This window comes from Nicotiana tabacum, chromosome 3, assembly GCF_000715075.1.
Source record: "Nicotiana tabacum cultivar K326 chromosome 3, ASM71507v2, whole genome shotgun sequence".
NCBI lineage: Eukaryota > Viridiplantae > Streptophyta > Magnoliopsida > Solanales > Solanaceae > Nicotiana > Nicotiana tabacum.
Window position 1 is genome coordinate 165568978 of NC_134082.1, and position 26918 is coordinate 165595895.

The following is a 26918-nucleotide window of genomic DNA, read 5'->3' on the forward strand; positions in this document are numbered from 1 at the left end:
AAGATGAAGTGTTGGGAATTTTTCTCAAATGGAAGACGATGGTGGAGAATAAAACAGGCAGGAGGATCAAGTGTATTCGCACGGACAATGGAGGTGAATAAAAAAATGATCATTTCAATAAGATTTGTGAAAATGATGGCATCGTCCGATACTTCACTGTTAGACATACACCACAACAGAATGGAGTGGCAGAACGTATGAACCGGACCTTGATGGAGAAGATACGGTGTATGTTGTCCAATGCTAGTTTGGGCAAAGAATTTTGGGCTGAGGCAGTTATATATGCATGTCACCTCATTAATCGTCTACCATCTGCTGCTATTGATGGCAAAACACCATTTGAAAATGGTATGGAAAGCCTACTGTAGATTATGACTCTTTGCACATATTTGGCTCAACTGCATATTATCATGTGATAGAGTCAAAATTGGATCCAAGGGCAAAGAAGGCTATTTTTATGGGGATTACTTCTGGAGTCAAAGTATATCGCTTATGGTGTCCTATGACAAAGAAAGTAATATTCAGCAGGGATGTTACCTTTGATGAATCTGCTATGGTAAATAAGGTAACAAAAGATACAAAACAAAATGAGGGTGATTCTAAACAGGTGGAGTTTGAGGAAAAATTTATTTTTCCTACACAAGAAGCAGAGGAGGAAACAAATGAAGATTATCCTCTGGAATAAGAGCCAGTAAAGAGGGAGATTCCAACTCAAGAACCTCAACAACAACTTGAATCAATTGCAACTAGCAGGCCAAAAAGGACAATAACAAAACATATTCGTCTTATAGAGACGGTTGCTTGTGCCGCCTCAATTGTAGCTGATGATGTTCCTACCACTTATAAAGACGCAGTCCAAAGTTTAGAAGAAGATAAGTGGAGGATTTTCATGAATGATGAAATATAGTCCCTTCATCAGAATCATACATGGAGATTGGCCAATCTCCCGAAGGGAAAGAAAGCAATTGGGTGCAAATGGGTATTTGCAAAGAAAGAAGAATTTCCTAACCAAGAAGATGTTCGCTACAAAGAAAGATTGGTGGCCAAAGGATATGATCAAAAGGAGCGAATTGATTATAATGAAGTGTTTTCTTCAGTTGTAAAACATTCCTCCATTAGAATTATGTTGGCTTTGGTAGCACAGTTGGATTTGGAACTAGTTCAAATGGATGTAAAAACTGCGATTTTACATGGAAACTTGGAGGAGGAAATCTACATGACTCGGCCAGAAGGATTCAAAGTTGCTGGAAAAGAAAATATGGTGTGCAAACTTGAAAAATTATTGTACAGATTGAAACAATCTTCTAGACAATGGTACAAGCGATTTGACGAGTTTATGTTGCGGCAAAGGTACAAGAGAAGCAAATACGATTATTGTGTGTATTTGTGCAAGCTTAAAGATGGTTCTTTTGTATATCTTCTCCTATATGTTGATGATATGTTGGTAGCTTCCGAGAATTTGGAAGAAATTGATAAGTTGAAGATTCAACTGAAGAAGGAGTTCGAGATGAAGGATCTAGGTGAGGCAAAGAAACTTCTTGGCATGGAGATAATAAGAGATAGACGTTCAAAGAAACTCTGTTTATCTCAGAAAGACTATTTGAAGAGAGTACTGCAGTGTTTTGGCATAGATAAGAAGACTAAGCCGGTTATCACTCCACTTGCTCCCCATTTTAAGCTAAGTACTACTATGTCGCCAAAAGATGAAGCTGAACAGGAGTATATGTCAAGGGTACCATATGCAAATGTTGTTGGTAGCTTGATGTATGCAATGGTCTGTACGAGACCTGACATTTCACAAGTTGTTGGAGTTATTAGCAAATATATGCATAATCCAGGAATGGAGCATTGGCAAGCTGTGAAGTGGATTCTACGGTATATTCACTATACTGTAGATGTTGGGTTAGTTTTTGAGCAGGAAGGCAATCAGTCTGTAGTTGAATATTGTGACTCAGATTTTGCGGGTGATCTAGACAAATGAAGATCAACTACTGGTTATGTGTTTACTTTTGCAAAGGCACCAGTTAGTTGGAAGTCTACTTTTCAGTCAACAGTTGCTTTGTCTACAACAGAGGCGGAGTACATGGCTATTACAGAGGCTGTGAAAGAGGCAATTTGGCTTCAGGGGTTGCAAAAAGGTTTGGTGTTGAACAAAAAAGTATCACAATTTTTTGTGATAGTCAAAGTGTTATTCAATTAGCGAAGAACCAAGTTTATCATGCAAGGACGAAGCACATTGATGTTCGGTATCATTTCGTACGAGAAATCATAGAAGAAGGTGGAGTCACGGTGAAGAAAATTCATATTACAAAGAATCCTGCTGATATGCTGACAAAAGTGGTGACTGCGGTCAAGTTTCAATATTGTTTGGATTTGATCAACAACGTTGAACACTGAAGACTGAAGATGAAGACACAACCAAAATTTGTTACCGAGAGAAAATTGAAGATGTGAAAATTTGCCAAGGTGGAGATTTGTTGAAAATGGCAAACTCCCACATCGGTGGGAGACTTAATTTGGGAAGAATTTCTCCTTATAAAAGAAGGTCTAATGTTTAGGATTTAAACACACCTCTCATTTGTCTTCTTATCTTCTTAAGGCATTTGTATCTTCTCTCTTTAGTATTATTTCACTTATATTTTTGGAGTGGAATAAAATATTGGTTGTGTCAGAAGAAGTAGGCAAAATTGGCCGAACCTCGTAAATTCTGGTGTTCCTTTTATTGTTGTTTTATTGTCTTATTTATTATTCGGTGGTTGCCATAATTTTTGGTATAGTAATTGTGACTCATTCACACTATATACATTTGGCTTCCGCGACAAGCATCACCTTCATTCTTATCATCATTCTCCACTTCTTAACATCGCGAAATATAAGAACAAGGATCATGTGAACTCTCACTTTTAATAATCTTCAACAGATAATTTACTTGCAACCCAAGCACATAACTAACCATCCTAGTAAGAAAAATATCGATAAACCCCAAAACCCACAAGCACAAACAAGATAGAAAACAACTTGGTAAGTTTACTATCAGGAGTTATATCACCTTAACCAATAGTATATATATTAACAATGCAATACACTAAAGAATCAAAAACACAATACCTACAATACCTTGTCCTACAATTTAACTTTTCCAACTCGAGTGACTAGAAACTGGTGAATGATCAATATCATTTATAGCAGCCATTGCTGGTGCAGTTTCAGACCTATGAAGATTACTATTTGTCCAAGAAAGGGTAATTTGGGTCAGGCAACCAAGAATTCTAATTATCAGTTACAAGATTGGGTATTCGGGCTGAGATCAATAGAACTCCTTGGACCAATTTTTTCATAATATTTGTGGTATTCATCCAAGTTTGTGTGCATCTCGACTAGTTCACAAAGCAGTTTTATTACAACCCACAAGTAGATGTGTTGGGGCTTACCAATGCTATTGAAAGAAGCTAAAATTAGCTGCAGTGCAGAAGCATCTCAACCAATTGCACAAAATTAAAATAGAGTTGTTTATATAGTAAATAAGACATCAGAATCAGAGTGCTTAGTCCACCAACTGCCTGTACAACATATACATGTGCACATAAGATATGAAATCTTCTGAAGCAATGACAATTCGACAACATCTAAAAGTGGGGCGTTTGTTCGATTGTGAGAGAGAATTGAGAAGGAAGAAGAGAAATTGAAATTGTATTCTAAAATTTGAGTTTTCTCGTTACATACAAGGCTGTATATACAGCTTCTCTACTACTTAGATGACAGCATATGTACAGCTGTCAATTAACTTTCTTTTTTTCCCTATCTTGCACACTACTAGTTGTATTTTGTGCATCTAAACCCCATATGCTAATACTCCCCCTCAAGCTAGAGGGTGGAAAGCATCGAACACTCCAAACTTGGAAAGAAGGAAGGAATGTTGAGCAACACCAAGTCCCTTTGTCAAGAGATCAGCCAACTGAAGTTTGGTCGAAATGTGATGAGGAGCAAGCAAGCCAGACTTGATTTTTTCTCGAACAAAGTGACAATCTATCTCAATGTGCTTTGTTCGTTCATGAAAAATGGGATTTGCTGCTATTTGAAGTGCAGTTTTACTATCACAATAGACATCAATAGGCCGATGTATTTCAATACTCAATTCTTGCAGCAATCCAACAAGCCAAGTAACTTCAGTTGTTACTGCAGCAAGGCTTCTATATTCAGCTTCAGTTGAGCTACGACTCACTGTCTGCTGCTTCTTTGACTTCCACGACAATAAGGAATCTCCAAGCTTGACAGCATATCCAGTGATCGATCTTCGGGTGTTTGGGCAAGCTGCCCAATCTGAATCACAGAAGGCATAAAGGTGGGTGATAGGACCTTTCTTGAGGAAAATCCCAAGTCCAGGTAACCCCTTAATGTACCTAACCACTCGAAGTGTTGCAGTTAAATGTGATTGTTTGGGGTGCTGCATGAATTGGCTAAGAACTTGCACAGCAAAACAAATATCAGGCCGTGTAATGGTTAAATAGAGTAACTGGCCTACTAGTCTTTGATAGCTCCCCACATCTTGCAACTCTTCATCACCATTGTGCCCAACATGCTTGTCATATTCTGTAGTGGTCAATTTCTGATTTAGCTCAATAGGGGTAGATGCAGGTTTAGCAACAGCCAAGCTTGTGGAAGAGATTAGTTCCAGTGCATATTTTTGTTGGTTCAATAATATCCCCTCCCTGGTTTGATCTCATCACCTCAATCCCCAAAAAATATCTGAGCTCACCCAAATCCTTGACCTTAAAACTGTTATGCAATGTGTGTTTGGCCTCTTCTACTAAGGAGATATTATTGCCTGTAATCAAGAGATCATCAACATATACCAATATAATCACAATGTCATGTGCCGTTTGTTTGGGGAATAGAGAATGATCATATGCACTTTGTTGATACCCTGCTCCCACTAAGGCATCTGTGAGTTTAATATTCCATTGCCTTGAAGCCTGTTTCAGCCCATAGAGTGACTTCAACAACCTGCAAACTTTGTTCTCCCCCTGTCGTTTAAAACCCTGTGGCAAAACCATGTAGACTTCTTCATAAAGGTCCCCTTGGAGGAATGCATTATTGACATCCATTTGATAGAGGCTACATCCCTTTGAGGCTGCTATACTTAAGACAGTTCTCACAGTTACCATTTTGGCAACTGGTGAAAAAGTCTCATGATAGTCTAGCCCTTCTTGTTGTGTGTATCCTTTAGCTACCAACCGTGCCTTAAACTTGTCAATCTCACCATATGACTTATACTTGATCTTAAACACTCATTTGGAACCAATAGGTTTCTTTCCTTCTGGTAAATCAACTACTTCCAAGGTATGGTTCTCTTCAAGTGCCCTGATTTCTTGAACCATGGCTTCTATCCACCTTGGATCATTTGCAGCTTCTTTGTAGGATTGTGGTTCAGTTAAAACTGAAAAAACATTGAGGAATGACTGGTAGGTAGGAGATAGATGATCATATGAAAGGACATTAGAGATAGAGTACACAGTATTTGTATGTGTCTTGGCCTCAGTGATGAAGTCCTTAAGCCATATAGGAGGTTTTCCCTTTCCTTGTTGATCAGATTTCCTAGGAGGTGCCACTATAGATGGTGGCTGTGAGTGAACATCTTCTGACCCTGCTTCTTCTATGCTTGTCTGGGCTTCTGGTTCCAAAATGATAGGAGAGGGATTCTCATTTGCTGAAACATCTGCTGGGATCTCATGGTGTATATGGGACTCTGCATGAACTGTGGTTGAATCCAGATTATCTGATATTTCATAATTATCACTACATTCTGCATGGTCTGTGACCAACTCCATATCAGCAGTCTCCACCTCTGTGGTGCCATTTGCATTAACTGGCACTTGTATGTTCTGAGATGGAGTTGTAATTATAGGAGCTTGTGATTCCACAACTGGAGGTTGTGAAGCAAATAGATCCTCTGTACAGTCTGAATCAGCAATCCTTGCAAAAGGAAAACTCTGCTCCCTAAAGATCACATCTCTGCTAACAAAAATATTTCTATTCTCTAAATCATACAACCTATAACCTTTTTGTGTTTCTGAGGATCCAATGAGAACAGCCTTCTTAGCTCTAGCTGTAAACTTATCACCTTTAGGTAAGTTGCTTGCATAACATAAGCAACCAAACACCCTTAAGTGATCTATTCTAGCTGACTTTCCAAACAATAGCTCATAAGGAGATTTTCCTTGCAAGATACTGGTAGGTAGCTTATTTATCAAATATATTGTTGTTCTTACACAGTTACCCCAAAATCTCTTAGGAATTGAGCTTTGAAATTTCAAGGCCCTTGCAACCTCCAATATATGCCTATGCTTTCGTTCAGCCACCCCATTTTGTTGTGGGGTGTATGGACAACTACTGTGGTGTATAATTCCCAGAGAAGCAAATAAAGTATTACATTGAGAGTTGAAAAACTCTGTACCATTATCTGATCTAACAATTTTCACAGCAGCTTCAAATTGAGTCTTTATCATTGCAAGAAAGTTTTTAATCACAGTAACCACTTCACATTTAGACTGTATTAAGCATACCCAAGTAAACCTGCTGTAATCATCTACTATTGTGACAAAATAAAGCTTTCTATCATATGTAGGTACCTTATGAGGTCCCCAAACATCCATGTGTACGAGTTGAAAACAACTACTTGATCTAGTGCTACTAGTTGGAAATTGTAATCGACATTGTCTTGCTAAGGGACATACTTCACAGTTGTTTTCTCTTCTTGTCTATATTTTATTCTTTAGTTCTGAAATATGCTGCATTGCCTTGGTTGATGCATGACCAAGCCTTAGATGCCATAGTGTCGTTTCTCCATGTTCCTTCAAAAAACTGATTGCTGCTGTTGGCAAATTTTCTCTTATTAGGTACAACCCATTATTCTCTCTACCAATCCCCATCACCTTGCCATTGTAGAAATCCTAAAATATACAAAAATCAGGATAAAATCCAACTGAGCAACATAATTGCCTAGTGAGCTTAGACACTGACAGTAGGTTGAATTTGAAGTCCGGCACATACAGTACTCCCTCAATAGTTTTATTCCCTAAAACTACTGCATTTTCTGTATGTGTAATTTCTGCTCTACTGCCTGTAGGCAACTATACTCCATCTGCTTTATGATCTGATTTTCTAAGGTTATTTAAGGCATCATTACAATGTGTCACATGGTGAGTAGCACCTGAATCCACTATCCAAACTTGATCACTAACACTTGCATTTGACATTAAAGTAAAGATACCTACAGTATTAGTGGAACATTCATCTGTGGTAGTCTTCTGCAATAGATTTACCAGTTGTTTGTACTGCTCCTCAATGAAGAAATTTCCTTGTGTCGGGAGCATTGGCACATGTTTCTCTTCACTAGTTGCACTGTTCACATAAGTTTTGCCTCCTAAGTTTTGCCCTTTCTTCTTGCTTTTGAAATCTGGTGGATATCCCACTATCTTGTAGCAGTTTTCCTTTAGATGGCCCTTGTAACCACAGTGATCACAGATTAATCCTGACCTTTTTGGTTTGAATTCATGACCTTTACCTGCCAACATTGTAAGAGGATCTTTCAATGTATCTGTGACCCAAGAGTCCTTTGACTTTCTTCTTGTGTAACTATAGCATAGGCTTCATTCATTGTAATTACAGGCCTTTTTTCCAAGACATTACTTCGAATGTTACCATAGCTCTCGTTCAATCCCATAAGAAACTGTAATAAACGAATGTTTTTCAGAAGTTCCACTGAAGGCCTAGACTCCTCACAGTCACATGAAGCCAAAGGTGCTATGACGTCCAGTTCATCCCATAGATCCTTCATCTTCGAGTAATAGCTAGTGACCGAGTCTGTTCCTTGTCTCAAGGTCGCAATAGCAATTCAAAGATGATATATCCTAGTTAAATTTGACCTATCAAACCTTTCCTGGAAGTCAGCCCATACCTTCTTTGCATTCGATGCATAGACAATACTAGGCATTAACTCATTTGAAACAGTGCTACCAATCCACGATAGAACAATTGCATTACATTTTTCTCATTGCTCTGCTAATGCACCTTTATACATACTTTTTACACACGATCCATCCACAAATCCAAGCTTGCCCTTTCCACGGAGTGCCAATTTCATCGCCCTGCTCCACAGTGCGTAATTTTCTGGGCATGTGAGCTTGAGCGGAATTAAGACTAATCCAGGAGCATCTGAAGCTTGCAAAAACAATGGATGATTATGATCGAGTGAGCTGATTTCATTTTCTGCCATGGCTGCCCTGAAAATTGAGCTCAGAATTTCAGTATTCCTTTGCTCTGTATTTTGCCTCTGTGTTCCTGCCGTAAAGTTGAATCTCGCCGGAGCTAGATCGGAGTTAAAGCCCGCTCCGATACCATGTTCGATTGTGAGAGAGAATTGAGAAGGAAGAAGAGAAATTGAAATTGTATTCTAAAATCTGAGTTTTCTCGTTACATACAAGGCTGTATATACAGCTTCTCCACTACTTAGATGACAGCATATGTACAGCTGTCAATTAACTATCTTTTTTATGCTAGCTTGCACACTCCTAGTTGTATTTTGTGCACTTTAACCCCCATATGCTAACAGAGTTGACAATCAACACAAAGCAAGAACACAGTAACTTAAACTATAGTATAATGATGTCTTAATTACCAACCTTAAGAGGTTTTTGCGTGCAAATTTATCTCTAGGATCTTGCTTCTTCACTGGTAGCATCCCTCCTATCAGAACTAGGCTCTCCGAATAGTCAAAAATCACATAAGAACCCTTCTTAGCATTCTCAATGCTGAATTTTGCCTTTACTGAACTAGTCACTGGATCAAACAACAGCACCCCGTTTTCATCCTCGACTACAATGTCACCATTCCTCAAACAGCCCAATGTTCTGTCAAAACCAAATGTTATTCCAACATTGCATTTCTTGCTCCAACCATCTTCTTCATCCATTACCCAAACATCAATATAGGATTTGTCTTTTTCCTCCCAGGTTAACATACCAATAGAATTTTCCACAACCACAACATCTAGCTTAGTCCTTTTACCAGTTTCTAGATATGGTATAATCTGGAAAACTTTTCTACCCACATCAAAGCGCACCAACACTGTAAGCATCCCAAATTCATCAGTTATAAAAGCCAACCAGTAAGGCACCCTTTTAACGATTGCAAAGGAAGTATAGCTAACAATATCAAAAATCAGCTCATTTTAAAACTTCTTCCATCTGAAACGCTTGGTTGAACATATTTCGACATGGTTCGGCCTAGTAAATGCGACACTCTCACAAAAGATTCTCAAGATCAAGAAATCATTCTCTAGGGGATCAAAAGCCAATCCAATAGATACCCAGCAGTGCACTCTCTTATCGGGTTGGTTCCCCGAAAGAGGCACCATCCTAGACTGACTCATTGCTGGGTTCCAAAGAGTAATGACATCAACCCAAGGTGGCTGAGAAAGGCACACAATGCCATTGACAGGACCCGCAATGAACATATTGGGAAAGAAGCAAGGATAAGGGTTGTCCAGCTCGACAACTGATTCATCACGCCGGTTGTACAGTGCGAGTGCATGGTCAGAGGTCTCGTACTGGCGGGTGTGTATAAGAATGGATATGAACCGCTGCGCTGCAAAGCAGAGGAGTGGCGGAAATGGGCGGCGATGAAGCTGGGCTTAGAAATGAGGTTTCGCAATTGCTTGCATACGCACCTGAACCGTAAAAGGATCTTAACAGGGAGACGGGAAATGATGTTAGAAATGATTTCTCTTGGGAAATAGAGGTCGGACTTCGTTGGGTCAGCTGGAGCTCTGCTCTTTGTAGTTTTGGAGCTCCCTTTCCCTTTCTTCTTCCCATTGCCTTTAGCTGGCGGCATCTTAGGTCGGAAGTCGCTGTAGGTAGAAGACGATAAAATGAAATCGACAGACAGACAGCCTAATATTGGCAAGTTTTGAGAGGTGGTGATATCCTTTTTAGTCATGTAATATTCCTGTCTTTTTTCTATTCCTACATTTGTTATTACAATTGATGACGGGTCATCACAACAAGACTCCTGTAGATTGACACACCAACAATAATATTCTTCAGACAAATACAACTTTAGATATCAATTTAGTTTATAATTTATTTTAGTATCAAGAAAGATAACTAATTTTTTCTTTTTTGTCATCTTTCCTTCGTATCTTTGCAAATTTTCTTTCTTCCTCAAAAGCGGTTGCATCAACATCATGAGTCTTGGCAAGCATGAGCGGAGCTAGCACGCAATAGCTTTGATTTAAACTCTGTATTTGTTTTTACAAATTTATTGAGTATAAAAAAATTATTAATTTAGAACTCAATAACTTAAATGAATTAAACTATCGAACTCATAAGTTTCAAATCCTGGCTTTATCTGGCACATGAGCGAAGCTACATGTTATAAAGGGTGGTCAGTCGTCAGAAAATATATATGTAAAATATTAAATTATAGAGGTATATAACATATATTGAACGCTCTTTCTCGGAGAATATTTTTCACTTTTTTTTAAAATTTAAACATCCTTGAGTAAATTCCTAGCTGACATTGACCTGGCAAGGCAATTTTTATAGTTGAAAGGCTGCTCCTACGCAAATTTCGTTGAGATATATATATGATGCACCAGTATTAATTACCATAAAAAATATATTTTTTTCAAATAGAAAGTTATTTCTTGTGACTGTATAATTGGTTGCATGTTGCAACATAAAGCTATGACTATTCTAACAAATAGTACTCATGTTACATGATGTCAATCCGTTTCAATCCTGATTGGGCCAAATAGGAAGACGCATAAATTCTCTTTATTTGCTCTTTATAGAATGCGTAGTCTGTGAGTGCACTCTGGCAAAGTTGTTGGACAGGTGCAGTATTTTAGCCATTTGACGGGGAGAGCTCTACATCAATAGGAACCTTGTCTCTCTTATAAATCAGTAGAGTACTAAATATACAAAGGATACATGGGGTTACATGAAATAATAAAACAGACTTGCCTAAGGATCTTCTTTGCATAATATAATAAATATGGTAGAGATGTGAAAAGTATGAAATTCTCCCGCATACACTAAAAAATGGATATCAATAGGTGCAACCCATAGAAATAGTATGCAACCTTGCGGAGAAATGTCTTCTAGAGAAAAAAAAGCACAAGAACGTCCTTCTGCTAACGAATTTGTTATCTCTAGAAATATAGCAATATTATAATATTCAAACTACATAGAAATCCTAGAGTAGCATTTAGACAAATTCAGTTCATAATTATAAGGCTTGGTTTAGTTATAAACTTCACAAATTGAAAACAAATGTTGTAGCATTTGATTATTACAAGAAATTAACTCTAGAATGAAATCAGAGTAATAAAGAAACAAATAAAGTTAAATCAAATTCTTGATGGTGACTTGAAAATTTTATGAATTGGCTGAACAACAATTAGAATAGTAATCTCATAGAACGAATGACTTCATGAATTGGCTGAACAACAATTAGAATAGTAATCTCATAGAACGAATGGCCGATATATATTGGATTTTAAACTTTGAATGATTAGCCAACCACTATAAATGCCCTTAGAAATAATAGTAATTTAATCAAAAATGTGGAAAAAAAATACGAACATAGAAGAAATTGTTAACACGTATAGTCATGCAAGATTAAAAGCAAGATACAGACAAATTTGCTATAAATTCTAACAGAAGTTTTAAAAACCAAAACTGTCATTCAGCTAGTGATGAAAAAAATAGGAGAATGACCAAAATTATGCATAAAAGAGAACTAAGAAACTAAAAGGAAATGAAAGACTTACCTCTTGGAAAAATAAAATTAGTAAGTATATTCATCAGTTTGTAAGCTATTTGAATGGTTTGCCTATCGTGTCCAAATCAGCGTTACTCTATAGACCTTCCCAATCATTAATTCATTATGACTCAATTGGACCAAGCAGACTTAAAAGAAAAGATGCTTCAACTTCTAAAGGATGCCAACCGTTCAACACACCTTTTAGAGATTAGTTAGACTTAAAGTAATTCGAATCGACACCACCTTTTATGCATCAGTTTTTTTATTGTTTATAAAGTAAGGTATTTGAATAATTTAGAAGGACATTTTAGTAATTTAACTTTTAAGTTAAGGATTGCATGCTTTTAATATAATATAGATTACTACATAATTATTCGCTCGTTGTTGCTTTTTCGCATGTTGAAAACTTGTTTAATAGATTTAAAAATAAAAATTAGACCAGATAATTATATTGTGAAAATAATTTGTGGATGCTAGAGGTGAAAAAAAATATAAATAGGTATGTATCTATACGATAGCCAAAGAAAAGATTATGATAAGGAAGTCGTTACATTAATGTTACACCTGCAATATTTGCCTTAAATTTGCGGACAAGTAGTACATTCTCTTCCACCTATTTGTGTTTTGGGCCCAAAATTGTTGACACGGCAATCACCTGCCTGTATGGCATCATCTCGGATGAAAATTGCAAGTTTTTTTGTTTTGCTTTGAACGGTTATTAGATCGTTTTAGGACTTCATCATTTTCATAAGACAGGATAGTTGGATAAGTATTTAATTAGTTCTTTCCTTTTTAAAACTTTTCTCACGAGTATTTAGCCATTAAACTTTTGCAAACTTGTATATTTATATGAAATTTTAGATTATATTGAAATATTGTTTTATAGGGGATAATTTCACTGGTTGTTACTAAATTTTAACTTTATTGCATCAATATACTTAACTCCGTCTAAATATCACGATCATTCAATTATATATTTAACTAGTTAATTTACTTGCGCTTCGCGCGATTGTAACAGACATTTAAATTTATGAAATATATCATTTTGATAATAAAGTGGAGATAGAACATATAAGTTTTAAGTAAAATGATAAATAAAAAATCGAGGCTTAATCATCTTCTATATGATAGACTTGGTAAAAGATATCTATAGTTAAACTAATTGAAACATACACTTGAAATGGAAGCAACCACTTGAAAGACAACTAAAATTTTGACTGAGAGAATTAATTAAGTCACTATCATACCATGATCATTTGAGGAAGTATACACTGAACAATCAAGTATAGCACAAATGAAATCTTAGTGCTTGTTGTATAATCTCTCAAACATCTCTCTAATAAAAGTGACAAAAGGAGGTAATGCACTTGCAACGAATATAAGAGCGACAAATTTTTTCCTCTTGCTCAATGAGTTGAACGTTTATCACAAATAGAAATCATAAAAATTACATATTCTTTTTGAGAGTGTTAATTAAAGAATGATATACTAAATTGATTTTTAAAAAAAAAAAAGATGGTACCCCTTTGTTTGGATCGTGGGATGATTATAAGCTTTTCACAACATCTTCCTCACTTCAATATAATTCGAGTTTGTTTCAATTGCAATATATATGAATTTTCTTTAACAAAAGTTATACAAGACTTTATCGTTTTCTTGTCAAACTTTTTATAAATTCTTTATAGTCTACAGGACTATTCCTCATTTGGTCATGTCTCACCTTAGTAACTGTTGTGCGGGCATATAAGGATGGATAAGATTAGGAATGAAGATATTCGAGAGAAGGTGGGCGTGACCCCCATGGAGGACAAGATGCGGGAAGCAAGACTCAGATGGTTCGGGCACATTCAGAGGAGGAGCACTGAGACACCGATGAGGAGGTGTGAACGACTGGCTGTGGTCTGCTTAACAACTAGCATAAAAATAGATCACGTATTTTTAGAGTCGTATCAACAAATTTAATTGTTATTACCATTTTCACGATAATTGTGAAGGTCGAACATTAAGGTTGTAGGCTAGGGGAAGTTGTGAGTATTTCTACAGCGCACTAGAGTGAGACTAGCCAGTTAGGAGTTAGTCTTAGGATGCTACTGGTCAGCTACTGATGCAGGGCTTTATCTGCTGGATATTATTATATCTTCCATCTTTTTCGTACTTCCTATATTTCTTATATTGCTGTTATTTTTATTTTATGTTATGTTATGTTATTTTATGTTATTTTATTATGAGTCTATTTATAGTACTAATATATCGTCTCTTGTCGCTTTCTTGAGCCGAGGGTCTCCTGAAAATAGCCTCTCTGCCCCTCAGGGGAGGGGAAAGGTCTGCGTACATATTACTCTCCCCAGACCCCACTTGTAAGATTATATTGGGTTGTTGTTGTTGTTGTTGTCACATTAGCAACTATTATTGTTGCTTTGGAGGGTTATTATTTGAATGTTCAGATGTAACCCTGCATAAAAATAATAGTTGTATCATTAGTAAGTTGCAGTAGCATCATACATGCAAGATTGCAATATAGATATGCTTTATATCCATCTCGAAATATCAAGTAGAAAACCAAGAGATCTTCTATACATCAATATTGAGTGCAGAACATTCAACTCCAAATTAATAAGATAGAGAAAAATTAGCAGGAAGGAGTTCTCAATCAGCATATCCAATTTAGGAAAAACCTTATCAGAATATTAAAGGTGTACCTTTTGTACTTGAATAAACTTATCAAGACTGTACAAATTGGATAAAAAATTAAAGCAAGCAAAGGAATCATGAAGCTAAAAGATATCATACTCGGGGTTTTTTCCTTTGAAATCCTCAACTTTTAGGTTCAACTCATTTTTAACATGGAACTAATATAAGTCTTATATATAAAATGGAGCTACTAATAATTTTTCTCACTCGCTATGAACAGAGCACAAGTTCGACAGAGGTCTAAAACTATGCCAAGTAAACTAACATAAAACCTATGAGATGTATGATTAGAGAGAAAGCTTCCATGCCATTAAATAGATGACTAAATGTAGACATATTAACAATGTCACTACTACTGCCAAAACAAACTCGAAACACCTTTAACAAAGTGAGGAAACAAACATAGATTAGAACAAAATCATGTCCAGAGGAAATCCAAAAGAGATAAATAAATAAATAAAATGGTTGGTTATTTGATGATGGTGACATAACTTGAGAAATAGACTGAAAAATATATTTTGCTACGTGTCTACAAAGGCTTCTATACTGCTTCTGCAGATCATAAGAAACCAATTCCTTCTCCCATTCTAAGTATCTGATCAATTATCTTTTAAACCCGATTTGGGTCCTTTCTCACCCACCCCTCTCCCCTCCCCGCCACTTCGTCTCTTTCTTTCAATTTTTTCTTTATTTATCCAACTTCTCTATAATTAGTCACTACTTGAATTTTTGCCTTAAGAAAGAAAGGGAAAGAGGACTATAATTCTTAACTGGTGGTGCTTTCAATCTATTCAACAATTATATATAGTAATTTGATTATCTAAGTTTTTCTTTTTTCAGTCTGTCTCTTGCAAATAACACTGTCAAGAAAATATTGGAAATTCAAATGGGAAGGAAGAAGAAGATATAAAAGTTTCACCTGAATCTATATGGTTGAACTCATACTGTGCCAAAAGCTAATTCCACTCTCAAAATAAACACTGTGAAATCAGATAGAACGAAAAAATGCAATGCTCAAAGTTTTCACCGGAGTCCACATGCTTGGACTCTTTACTCTGCCAAAACCTGATATAAAAAGTAAAAAAAAAATATTAATACAGAGACACATGAAATAAACACCAATCAAGTATGAAAAAGTTGTACCAATCTGAATAGCATAATAATGATCGTGTCAAATTCTAATACGTATAAACCACATTCCTATAAAGTAACACAACTTGAACTATAAATACAAAGAATAAATAATCAAAGAGAAAAAACAAATATTAGAGTGACACCAGACCAAAGAAAGTTCGGAAAACGCAGAATCATACCAAAGATGGAAGCTAGAATATTGTTCTTTTTCAAAACATAAACTCGTAATTAGAATACCTAAAAAAGCAAGAAACTCTGTAAAGATATCTTAGGAAAGATCCATTCACAAATATGTAATGATTGACAGGTATAAATATTTTAATGCTAACAAAGAAATGTAAGAAGAAGCAAAAAATATATACCAACCAATAGAGAAAACAAAAAGCTATTACCAAGTGCCCTTTACCAGACTCTCATGCCCCTTTGATCATGTTGGGAAGTGATGAAAAATTGAAACTTCTAAAATTCCTATATATTACAACCAAAACCTCAAAAGTCAAGCAATAGACTTGAACTACAAAAGAACACATTAAAAACTAACCAAAATAATGGGAAATAAAAACGAATAAATATGGAAGTAATTATGTTATGAATGAGTTTAAGGGGAGGAAGAATGTACGTATATTACTTATTTAGATTGGACAAAACTATTTAGAGAAGTCATATCAAATTAGTTTTTCTTCTTTTAAATAATAAATTAATACATCCTAAAAATAGAACAAAGGCAAATATTTGAGAATAAAATAAATAGAGATCCTGGCTTAGAAGAGGTGTCACGTCACCTCTCTCTCTATCTATATATATATATGAGAGAGATGGGAAACAGAGATGGGAAAGACTTCAAAAGTTGAAAAATAAGCACATAACGTATTTTCGTTTGAAGAGCATATAAATTTGTATATACAACCAACATATAAACTGTTAGAAAAAGTTATCAAATTTGGCGAGTAAAGTTTCAAGCTTTTCAATCATAATTGTCAAAATTCAGCCACGAAAAAAGTTAAAACACTTATTTTGGGTTTCCTAATTGACTAATACGTATGATTAGCTACATGATACTAATATAATCCAAACCAAAAAAACTATATCAACTTTTATGGAATTAACCAAATGAAGGGCAAACTCAATGAAAAGAGCAGGGCACCAGTCTACCTTGTTGCTTTCGTTGTAAAACTTTGACACAAATCAATATCATTTCTCATTTACCACTAAGGAAAATAAAAGAAATGGGCAAAAGAATCAGCAAATTAATGTGTTTTGTCTATTTTCCATCTAAAAAACCGTATTGATTGGATATAATTAAGTGCTAACGATTATGTAAAGAAACATATTATAAATTTACTGAGATGGTACAAACGTCGGGTGTGAATATATTTTAACAATAAAATATTTATCATTAAGATAGCTAATATTGGTCTAGAAACTTACCAAATTTGTAAGTTTATGTTAGTGTCTCAGTGAAAAGATTCAGATAGTAGGCACAGTAATTAAGTAGAAGTAGATCTTGATATAAAAAGTAACTTAGAAGAGAAAGGGAGAAGGAAGACATTACCAACAAATGATAATAGTGGTTGATCTTTTCCTGGAATAGGACGAGTCTCTTTCACTTTGTGGTCGAATCAGCAAGAAAGTGAAGCCAAGTTACCCAAATTTTGAACCTTTGGAGAGGACATATACCGGAAACACAATCCAATATCAAGAGAGAAGAAAGTAAAAGAATATCAGGTTTGAAAGAGACATTTCGGGTCAGAAATTTTAGAAGAAATTAACTTTTTGTATTTGATAGATTTTAAAAAAACAAAAAAGCTATCAGGCTTTTCTTCTTCTTCTTCTTCTTCTTAATTTACCAACTTAAATGGGAACTTTTGAATTCCGATTCAGATGACGGGTGCTGCAATTCTGACAGTGGGGTAGATGGATTTCCAAAGATTGGAGTCAAAAGAAAAGGATCGTTCGAACTTAGAAGAAAGAAATATATGAAACAAAATAGAAACAACCTTTTTTTCTTCATAATAGAGAGAGAAGAGGGATCAACATTTTGAATTATCCTTAGAAGAAAGGCCTTGTTAAAAATTGTAGGGTTACGACTGGCAGTGAAAAGAAGAGGAAACATTTGGATTTTACTAATAAATTAACCGTGGTTTTTGTCTTAGGTAAATGAGAATAAATTAGAGAAAACTCCAAAAAATTGTGAAAAAAGACAAAAACAATCCCTATTCATCAAGGCCTGCCACGTCACCGGGTCAATGACCCTCATATATATATATATATATATATATATATATATATATATATATATATATATATATATATATATATATATATATATATATATATATATATATATATATATATATATATATATATATATATATATATATATATATATATATTTCCTTGAATTGAACTTGGGAAAAAGGAATTTAAGAATGTGCTTAGATTGATTATATACCGTGAGATTGGAAATATTAGTAGAACTTGCCTCAATATTTATAATTACTAAAACGTAAATTTGTCTAATTGTCTTAATTCAGTGCAACATTTCAAAATTTGGTTTCCAGTGTTCAAATCATGCGTCAGCGACTCAGCGGCACAATCACAAAATTGAATGATAGGCTCCATTCTCATCAGACATTTCCTGTTCCCTTTTTCCATTCTTCTCAACCAGGTTTAGAAATACTGGTAGAATTAACTTAAGAAATGCTAGGATAAGCGCAAGCTAACATTGCCTGACACGATTAAATTACAAGCAGCAAAAATCTTTGATCATAGTCAGACCAGTTCACATGCATGCAAATAACTACGAACCAAAGAGAACAACTTAAAGGGAACACAATGAGAGATGTTATGTTGGGAAAGGAGCTCAAAAAGTATTACACCACAAACATGAATACACCATAGATGAATAAAGTAACACTTGATAAGTGCAACGAGCGACAGAAATTAGTTAAGTTAGATTATCAGAATTAGACCCTTCTAATACAAACATCACAGGGTTGTAAACAGACCGGAAATTGGATACATGCCATCTCCCAACTAAAAAGACGTCGAAAGGTTTTTCATGCCATCTCTGAGGTGAGCAAAAAATGGGCAAACAGGGTCTCTTCTGTGCAAGATGGATAGCCAAGTTCAGATGCTGAGGGTTGTCACAGCATGAAGTCAACGCAAGCCCTACATCATCCAAAAAAAAAAGTTCACAAGTTTCTCAAAATATCTTTATACGAGTTAAATTTTATTGAAGTAGTGAGAAAATCCAACATACAAGATGTATGCAAAAGGTAGAAAATCCTACAAGAAAGCATGTTTCTTTAGTAATAGCATAAATACTTGTTGAAGTTTGGCAAATTTGTCCCACATCGGTGGGCTCTTGAATTTTGGGGGGATTTTCCCCCTATAAAAGAAGGCCTAATGTTTAGGATTTAAACACACCTCTCATTTGCCTTCTCATCTGTTTAAGGCATTTGTATCTTCTCTCTTTAGTATTATTTCACTTGTATTTTTGGAGTGGAATAAAATATTGGTTGTGTCCGAGGAGTAGGCAAAATTAGCCGAACCTCGTAAATTCTGGTGTTTCCTTTATTGTTGTTTATTGTCTTATTTATTATTTGGTGACTGTCATAATTTTTGGTATAGTAGTTGTGACTTATTCACACTATATACATTTGGCTTTCGCAACAATTGGTATCAGAGCCAAGGTACCGTCTAAGTATGCTCTGTGGTTGCAGCATAGTCTGATCTTCCACATCAGAAAAGATTTATCTTGGTAACTGAGTCAAGGTTCTGTCTGAGTATGCTCTGTGGTTGCAGCTTAGTCTGATCTTCCACACCAGAAAGGAAATAATCTTGATTTGTGTCGTCAGCTATTAAATAATATTTGTGTCAAAGATGGGAGACAATAAACAAGAAGAATCTACATCAAGTGTCAACAATACGTCATCATTGGCATCTTCGCTTATGACAAGAATTGTGTCAAATGCGAAATTTGCGGTAGAAATATTTGACGGGTCCGGACATTTTGGGATGTGGCAAGGCGAGGTTCTAGATGTCCTTTTTCAACAAGGGCTAGATCTGGCCATTGAAGAAAAGAAACCAGATGTTATTGGAGAAGAAGATTGGAGAATTATCAACCGTGTTGCTTGCGGTACCATTCGATCCTACCTTGCTAGAGAGCAGAAATATCCATACACAAAGGAAACTTCTGCAAGTAAATTATGGAAAGCACTGGAGGATAAATTTTTGAAGAAAAATAGTCAAAATAAATTGTACATGAAGAAGAGACTGTTTCACTTCACTTATGTTCCTGGTACCACGATGAATGAACATATCACCAGTTTCAATAAGTTGGTCACAGATTTGCAAAATATGGATACAACTTATGATGATGGTGACTTGGCCTTAATGTTGTTGGCGTCACTTCCTGATGAGTACGAGCACCTTGAAACTACTCTACTCCATGGAAATGACGAAATTTCTCTCAGAGAAGTTTGCTCGGCTTTGTACAGTTATGAACAAAGAAAGCGAGAAAAACAGAAGGGCGGAGAAGGAGAAGCACTATTTGTGAGGGGTCGTCCTCAAAGTCAAATGAGGACAAAGAAGGGAAGATCCAAGTCAAGATCCAGACCCAGCAAAGATGAATGTGCCTTTTGTCGAGAAAAGGGGCACTGGAAGAAAGACTGTCCGAAGTTGAAGAATAAGGCCAAACATAACAATCGAAAGGCCATTATGGATTCAAATGTAGCTGATTGTGATGATTCAGACTTCTCATTAGTTACAACAGAGTCATTAACATCATCAGACATATGGTTGATGGACTCGGCTTGTAGCCATCATATGTGTCTCAACAAGGACTGGTTTGTGGAATTTCAAGAAGGAGAATATGGAGTCATCCACACAGCGGATAACAGCCCTCTTACCTCATATGGCATTGGTTCAATACGATTAAGGAACCATGATGGAATGATCAGAACATTAACAGATGTTCGATATGTACCGGATTTGAAGAAGAATCTCATCTTTGTGGGAGCCCTAGAATCAAAAGGGTTCAAAATCATTGCAGAAAATGGAGTGATGAGAGTATGCTCTGGTGCACTAGTGGTAATGAAGGCTAATCGGAAGAATAATAATATGTACCGCTATCGTGGCAGTACAGTTATTGGGACAGCGACAGTGACATCCAGTGATGACAAAGAAGCAGAAGCAACCAAGCTATGGCACATGCGCTTGGGACATGCTGGAGGAAAATCCTTGAAAACTCTATCAGATCAAGGATTGTTAAAAGGAGTAAAGGCTTGCAACTTGGAGTTTTGTGAGCATTGTGTTAAAGGGAAACAGACAAGGGTTAAATGGTACAGCGATCCATAATACTAAAGGCATTTTGGATTATGTACACTCAGATGTTTGGGGTCCTTCCAAAACACCTTCATTGGGTGGGAAGCACTATTTTGTAACCTTTGTTGATGATTTTTCCCGAAGAGTATGGGTGTATACAATGAAGAGCAAAGATGAAGTGTTGGGAATTTTTCTCAAATGAAAGACGATGGTGGAGAATCAAACAGGCAAGAGGATCAAGTGTATTCGCACAGACAATGGAGGTGAATACAAAAATGATCATTTCAATAAGGTCTGTGAAAATGATGGCATCGTCCGACACTTCACTGTTAGACATACACCATAACAAAATGGAGTGGCAGAACGTATGAACCGGACCTTGCTGGAGAAGGTACGGTGTATGTTGTCCAATGCTGGCTTGGGCAAAGAATTTTGGGCTGAGGCAATTACATATGCATGCCACCTCATTAATCGTCTACCATCTGCTGCTATTGATGACAAAGACACCATTTGAAAAATGGTATGGAAAACCTGTTGTAGATTATAACTCTTTGCACGTGTTTGGCTCAACTGCATATTATCATGTGACGGAGTCAAAATTGGATCCAAGGGCAAAGAAGGCTATTTTTATGGGAATTACTTCTGGAGTCAAAGGATATCGCTTATGGTGTCCTATGACAAAGAAAGTAATATTTAGCAGGGATGTTACCTTTGATGAATCTGCTATGGTAAATAAGGTAACAGAAGATACCAAACAAAATAAAGGTGTTTCTAAGTAGGTGGAGTTTGAGGGAAAATTTATTTTTCCTACACAAGAAGCAGAGGAGGAAACAAATGAAGATTACCCTCTGGAAGGAGAGCCAGTAGAGGAGATTCCAACTCAGGAACCTCAACAACAACTTGAATCAATAGCAACCAGCAGGCCAAAAAGAACAATAACGAAACTTGTTCGTCTTATAGAGACAGTTGCTTGTGCAACCTCAATTGTAGCTGATGATGTTCCTACCACTTATAAAGATGCTGTCCAAAGTTCAGAAGAAGATAAGTGGAGGATTGCCATGAATGATGAAATACAGTCCCTTCATCAGAATCATACATGGAGATTGGCTAATCTCCCGAAGGGAAAGAAAGCAATTGGGTGCAAATGGGTATTTGCAAAGAAAGAAGGATTTCCTAACCAAGTAGATGTTCGCTACAAAGCAAGATTGGTGGCCAAAGGATATGCTCAAAAGGAGGGAATTGATTACAATGAAGTGTTTTCTCCAGTTGTAAAACATTCCTCCATTAGAATTATGTTGGCTTTGGTAGCACAATTGGATTTGGAACTAGTTCAGATGGATGTAAAAACTGCGTTTTTACATGGAAACTTGGAGGAGGAAATCTACATGACTCAGCCAGAAGGATTCAAAGTTGCTGGAAAAGAAAATATGGTGTGCAAACTTGAAAAATCGTTGTACGGATTGAAACAATCTTCTAGACAATGGTACAAGCGATTTGACGAGTTTATGTTGCGGCAAGGGTACAAGAGAAGCAAATACGATCATTGTGTGTATTTGCACAAGCTTAAAGATGGTTCCTTTGTATATTTTCTCCTATATGTTGATGATATGTTGATAGCTTCCAAGAATTCGGAAGAAATTGATAAGTTGAAGATTCAACTGAAGAAGGAGTTCAAGATGAAAGATCTGGGTGAGGCAAAGAAAATTCTTGGCATGGAGATAATTAGAGATAGACGTTCAAAGAAACTCTGTTTATCTCAGAAAGAATATTTGAAGAGAGTACTACAACGTTTTGGCATAGATGACAAGACTAAGCCAGTTAGTACTCCACTTGCTCCCCATTTTAAGCTAAGTATTACTATGTCGCCAATGGATGAAGCTGAACGAGAGTATATGTCAAAGGTACCATACGCAAATGTTGTTGGTAGCTTGATGTATGCAATGGTTTGCACAAGGCCTGACATTTCACAAGCTGTTGGAGTTATTAGCAGATATATGCACAATCCAGGAAGGAGCATTGGCAAGCTGTGAAGTGGATTCTACGGTATATTCATAATACTGTAGATGTCGGGTTAGTTTTTGAGCAGGAAGACAATCAGTCTGTAGTTGGATATTGTGACTCAGATTTTGCGGGTGATCTGGACAAACGAAGATCAACTACTAATTATGTGTTTACTTTTGCAAAGGCACCAGTTAGTTGGAAGTCTACTTTGCAGCCAACAGTTGCTTTGTCTACAACAGAGGCAGAGTACATGGCTATTACAGAGGCTGTGAAAGAGGCAATTTGGCTTCAAGGATTGCTAAAGGAGCTTGGTGTTGAACAAAAAGGTATCACAATTTTTTGTGATAGTCAAAGTGCTATTCAATTAGCGAAGAACCAAGTGTATCATGCAAGGACGAAACATATTGATGTTCGGTATCATTTCGTACGAGAAATCATAGAAGAAGGTGGAGTCACGATGAAGAAAATTCATACTACAGAGAATCCTGCTGATATGCTGACAAAGGTGGTGACTGCGGTCAAGTTTCAACATTGTTTGGATTTGATCAACATTGTTGAAAACTGAAGATTAAAGATGAAGACACAATCAAAATTTGTTATTGAGAGAAAATTGAAGATGTGGAATTTTGCCAAGGTGGAGATTTGTTGAAGTTTGGCAAATTTGTCCCACATCGGTGGGCTCTTGAATTTTGGGGGGATTTTCCCCTATAAAAGAAGGCCTAATGTTTAGGATTTAAACACACCTCTCATTTGCCTTCTCATCTGTTTAAGGCATTTGTATCTTCTCTCTTTAGTATTATTTCACTTGTATTTTTGGAGTGGAATAAAATATTGGTTGTGTCCGAGGAGTAGGCAAAATTAGCCGAACCTCGTAAATTCTGGTGTTTCCTTTATTGTTGTTTTATTTTCTTATTTATTATTTGGTGGCTGTCATAATTTTTGGTATAGTAGTTGTGACTTATTCACACTATATACATTTGGCTTCCGCAACAATAGTAACCGGAAAATTAGAAGTAGACTAAGAATATCCGAAGAACTAAAATGTTCACTAGAAATCCTATAAGAAAGCAAGTTTCTTTAGAAATAACATCAATTGTAACTAGAATATAAGAAGTACTCCAACAATATCCGAAGGACAAAAATGTTCTTTAGAAGTCCTATGAGAAAGCATGTTTCTTTACGAATAGCACCCAGTCATAAACACTAACTAGATATAAGTACGCCAAGGATATCTGAAGGGAAGAAAATGTCCAACCCATCCGAACAAAAAAAAAAATTCTACTCCATCAAACACTTTGTATCTCTCTTCTGAATTTCTTAGTAGAAGCACCTTTCTTACACTAGAAGGACCTTTCTTGCAGTCCAACTCACACATGCTCCACACTAAACGGTATGTAATATATGTCAACAGATGCCAAAATCATGACAACTCAATTCATTGATAAAAAATTGTTAGACAAATTAACCGAGGAGGAAACGAGCACTTGTGCAAAGGCAACAAAAATTCTAATACTTTCATCAGAAAAGAGGGAGGTAAAAAAGGGGGCATTCAAGGAGAGTAGCTCTTCCAAATATTCATGATGTCTTCAAATGGATATCAGCGAGTATCTTGCTATTAAATAAAGGGGAAAAGAATTGTGTCCCCTTTCCACTCACTCCGAAAAGTAACCAGAACTGCTTCCAAAAACAAGAAGATAAGCAGACACGGTTCAGGTATCAAAGATTAGAGATTTTCTACGTTTCCCTCACTAAAAATGTAAAAGACAGTTGCTGCAGATTGATATGCTATCACTACTTGACAAAAGATCTATTGTTGAATTCAAGGTTCCATTTATTCTTCTTTAATACTTCAGTTTGTCATTATAGATCCCAGCTCAAAAGCAAAAGGCGCCAAGACCAGGGAATGCACTTCTCAATATATGTTTATCCTTTTATTAAACATCAAGACTCTTCCGCAAGATAAATAGAACAATTTGGACCAATGTTTTCTTAACTTGTGCATTCATCCAAACTTGTACGCATCTCGATTATTAAAACCCACAATTACATGTGGTGGGACTTTGGACCTATGCTATGGAAAGAAGCTATAAATAGCAGCAACGCACAAGCATCTCAACCAATTGCGCAGAATTAACTAAAGTAAACAATAGAGTTAGTTCACATAGTATATCAACACCTCAAAGTAAATGTGCTTAGTTCACCAAGTGCCTGTACACCACATACATGCATGTGCACATAAGATAAGAAAACCTCTGAAGAAATGACAACATCTAACAGTGGAAGTTGACAATCAGTACAAAGCAAGAATATAGTAACATAAACTATAGTATAATGATAACTTGATATCCAAACCTTGTGAGTTTTTTTCGTGCCAATTTATCTCGAGCATTTTGCTTCTTAACTGGTAGCATCCCTCCGATCAGCATTAGGCTCTCTGAATAGTCGAAAATCATATATGCACCATTCTTAGAACTATCAATGCTCAAGTTTGCCTTAACTGAACAAGTCACGGGATCAAACAAGAACACTTCTTCTTCTTTGTTCTTAGCTACAATGTCACCATTCCTCAAACAGCCCATAGTTCTCTCTAACCCGTGTATCGGTCCAACATTGTATTTTTTAGTCCAGCCATCTTCATCATCCATTACCCAAACATCAAAATGGGATTCGTCTCTTTCATCAAAGGTAAACTTACCAAGAGAATCGCCCAAGACCACAAGTTGTTGATGCTTCTTATTTCTTTCTCCGGTTCCTAGCATTGGTAACTTCTCAAATACTTTTTTACCCACATCAAAGCGCACCAACACCGGCCGCCACCCAAATTCATCAGTGACAGTAGCAAACCAATAAGGCACCCCTTTAACGTTCACGTTACTAGTATGCCCAGGAATATGGAAAACCACCTCACTTTTCAGTTTCTTCCATCCAAAACTCTTGGTTGACCACATTTCCACATGGTTCGGGACTGTAGATGTTGGCACGGCAGTAAAGATTCTCAAGACCAAAAAATCATTTTCTTGGGGATCAAAAGCCAATCCAATGGATGCCCAACAGTGCACTCCCATAATAGGTTCGCTTTCAGAAAGCTTCACCATCCTAGACTGCCTCATAGCTGGATTCCAAAGGGTAATCAAGTCACCCCAAGGTGGCTGAAAAAGGCACACAATGCCATTGCAAGGACCCACAATGTACATATGGGGAAAGAAGCAAGGAAAAGGGCTGTCTAGTTCGACAATTGATGATGATGATTCAGGCTCAGGCGGGGGAGTATATAGTGAGAGTACATGATGAGAGGACTCGTAATGGCGGGTGCCTATAAGAATGGATGAACCGCTGCGCTGCAGAGCAGAGTAGTGGCTGAAATGGGCGGCGATAAAGTTGGGTTTCCAAATGAGATTTCGCCATTGCTTGCAGACGCACCTGAATCGTAAAAGGATATTAACAGGGAGACGGGAAAGGATGTTAGAGATGATTTCTCTTGGGAAATACGAGTCGGATGTTGATTCTGGAGCTCTGCTCTTTGTAATTTTGGAGCTCCCTTTTCCTTTCTTCTTCACATTTCCTTTGCCTTTAGCTGGCGCCATCTCTTTGCTTGGAAGTCGCCGGAGGTTGAAGACGATGAAGTTTAGTGAAATCGACAAAGAAGAGCCAAATTCGGTGGGTTTTGAGGGTTTAAAGTCAAAATAACATTTTCGGATCATATACACTTATACCCGGTTTGGTCTAGCCGCAAAAATCAGCTTATTTTGCAAAGGACTTTCTTTCAAAAGTGTTTTTTGGTGAGAAACAGTTTGTGTGTGACTAATTAGTTTGAAAAACACTTCTGAGCAGCAGTTAGTGTTTGGCAAAACTTTTAAAAATTATTTCTAAGTATATTTTTTTCAAAAATGCTTTTGGAGAGAAATTATTTTTTTCTGCTTCTCCAAAACTGCTTCTGT

At 36.5% G+C, this 26918-nt stretch overlaps 2 protein-coding genes and 1 pseudogene across 2 annotated transcripts; all 3 read right to left on the reverse strand.

The window, feature by feature from the left end:
• Positions 1-6758: 6758 nt before the first annotated feature.
• Positions 6759-7837, reverse strand: LOC142177932 (uncharacterized). Its single transcript, XM_075247006.1, has 3 exons — positions 7690-7837; positions 7137-7564; positions 6759-6950 (listed from the first exon to the last, which is right to left on the reverse strand). The coding sequence occupies exons 1-3, from the start codon at positions 7835-7837 to the stop codon at positions 6759-6761; spliced, it is 768 nt and encodes a 255-aa protein (XP_075103107.1).
• Positions 7838-8503: 666 nt separating this feature from the next.
• On the reverse strand, positions 8504-10033 carry LOC142175232 (F-box protein CPR1-like; annotated as a pseudogene).
• Positions 10034-18628: 8595 nt separating this feature from the next.
• On the reverse strand, positions 18629-26686 carry LOC107769739 (putative F-box/LRR-repeat/kelch-repeat protein At1g11620). The gene is made up of 2 exons (XM_016588979.2): positions 25333-26686; positions 18629-18822 (listed from the first exon to the last, which is right to left on the reverse strand). The coding sequence occupies exons 1-2, from the start codon at positions 26679-26681 to the stop codon at positions 18798-18800; spliced, it is 1374 nt and encodes a 457-aa protein (XP_016444465.2). The 5' UTR covers positions 26682-26686; the 3' UTR covers positions 18629-18797.
• Positions 26687-26918: the final 232 nt, after the last annotated feature.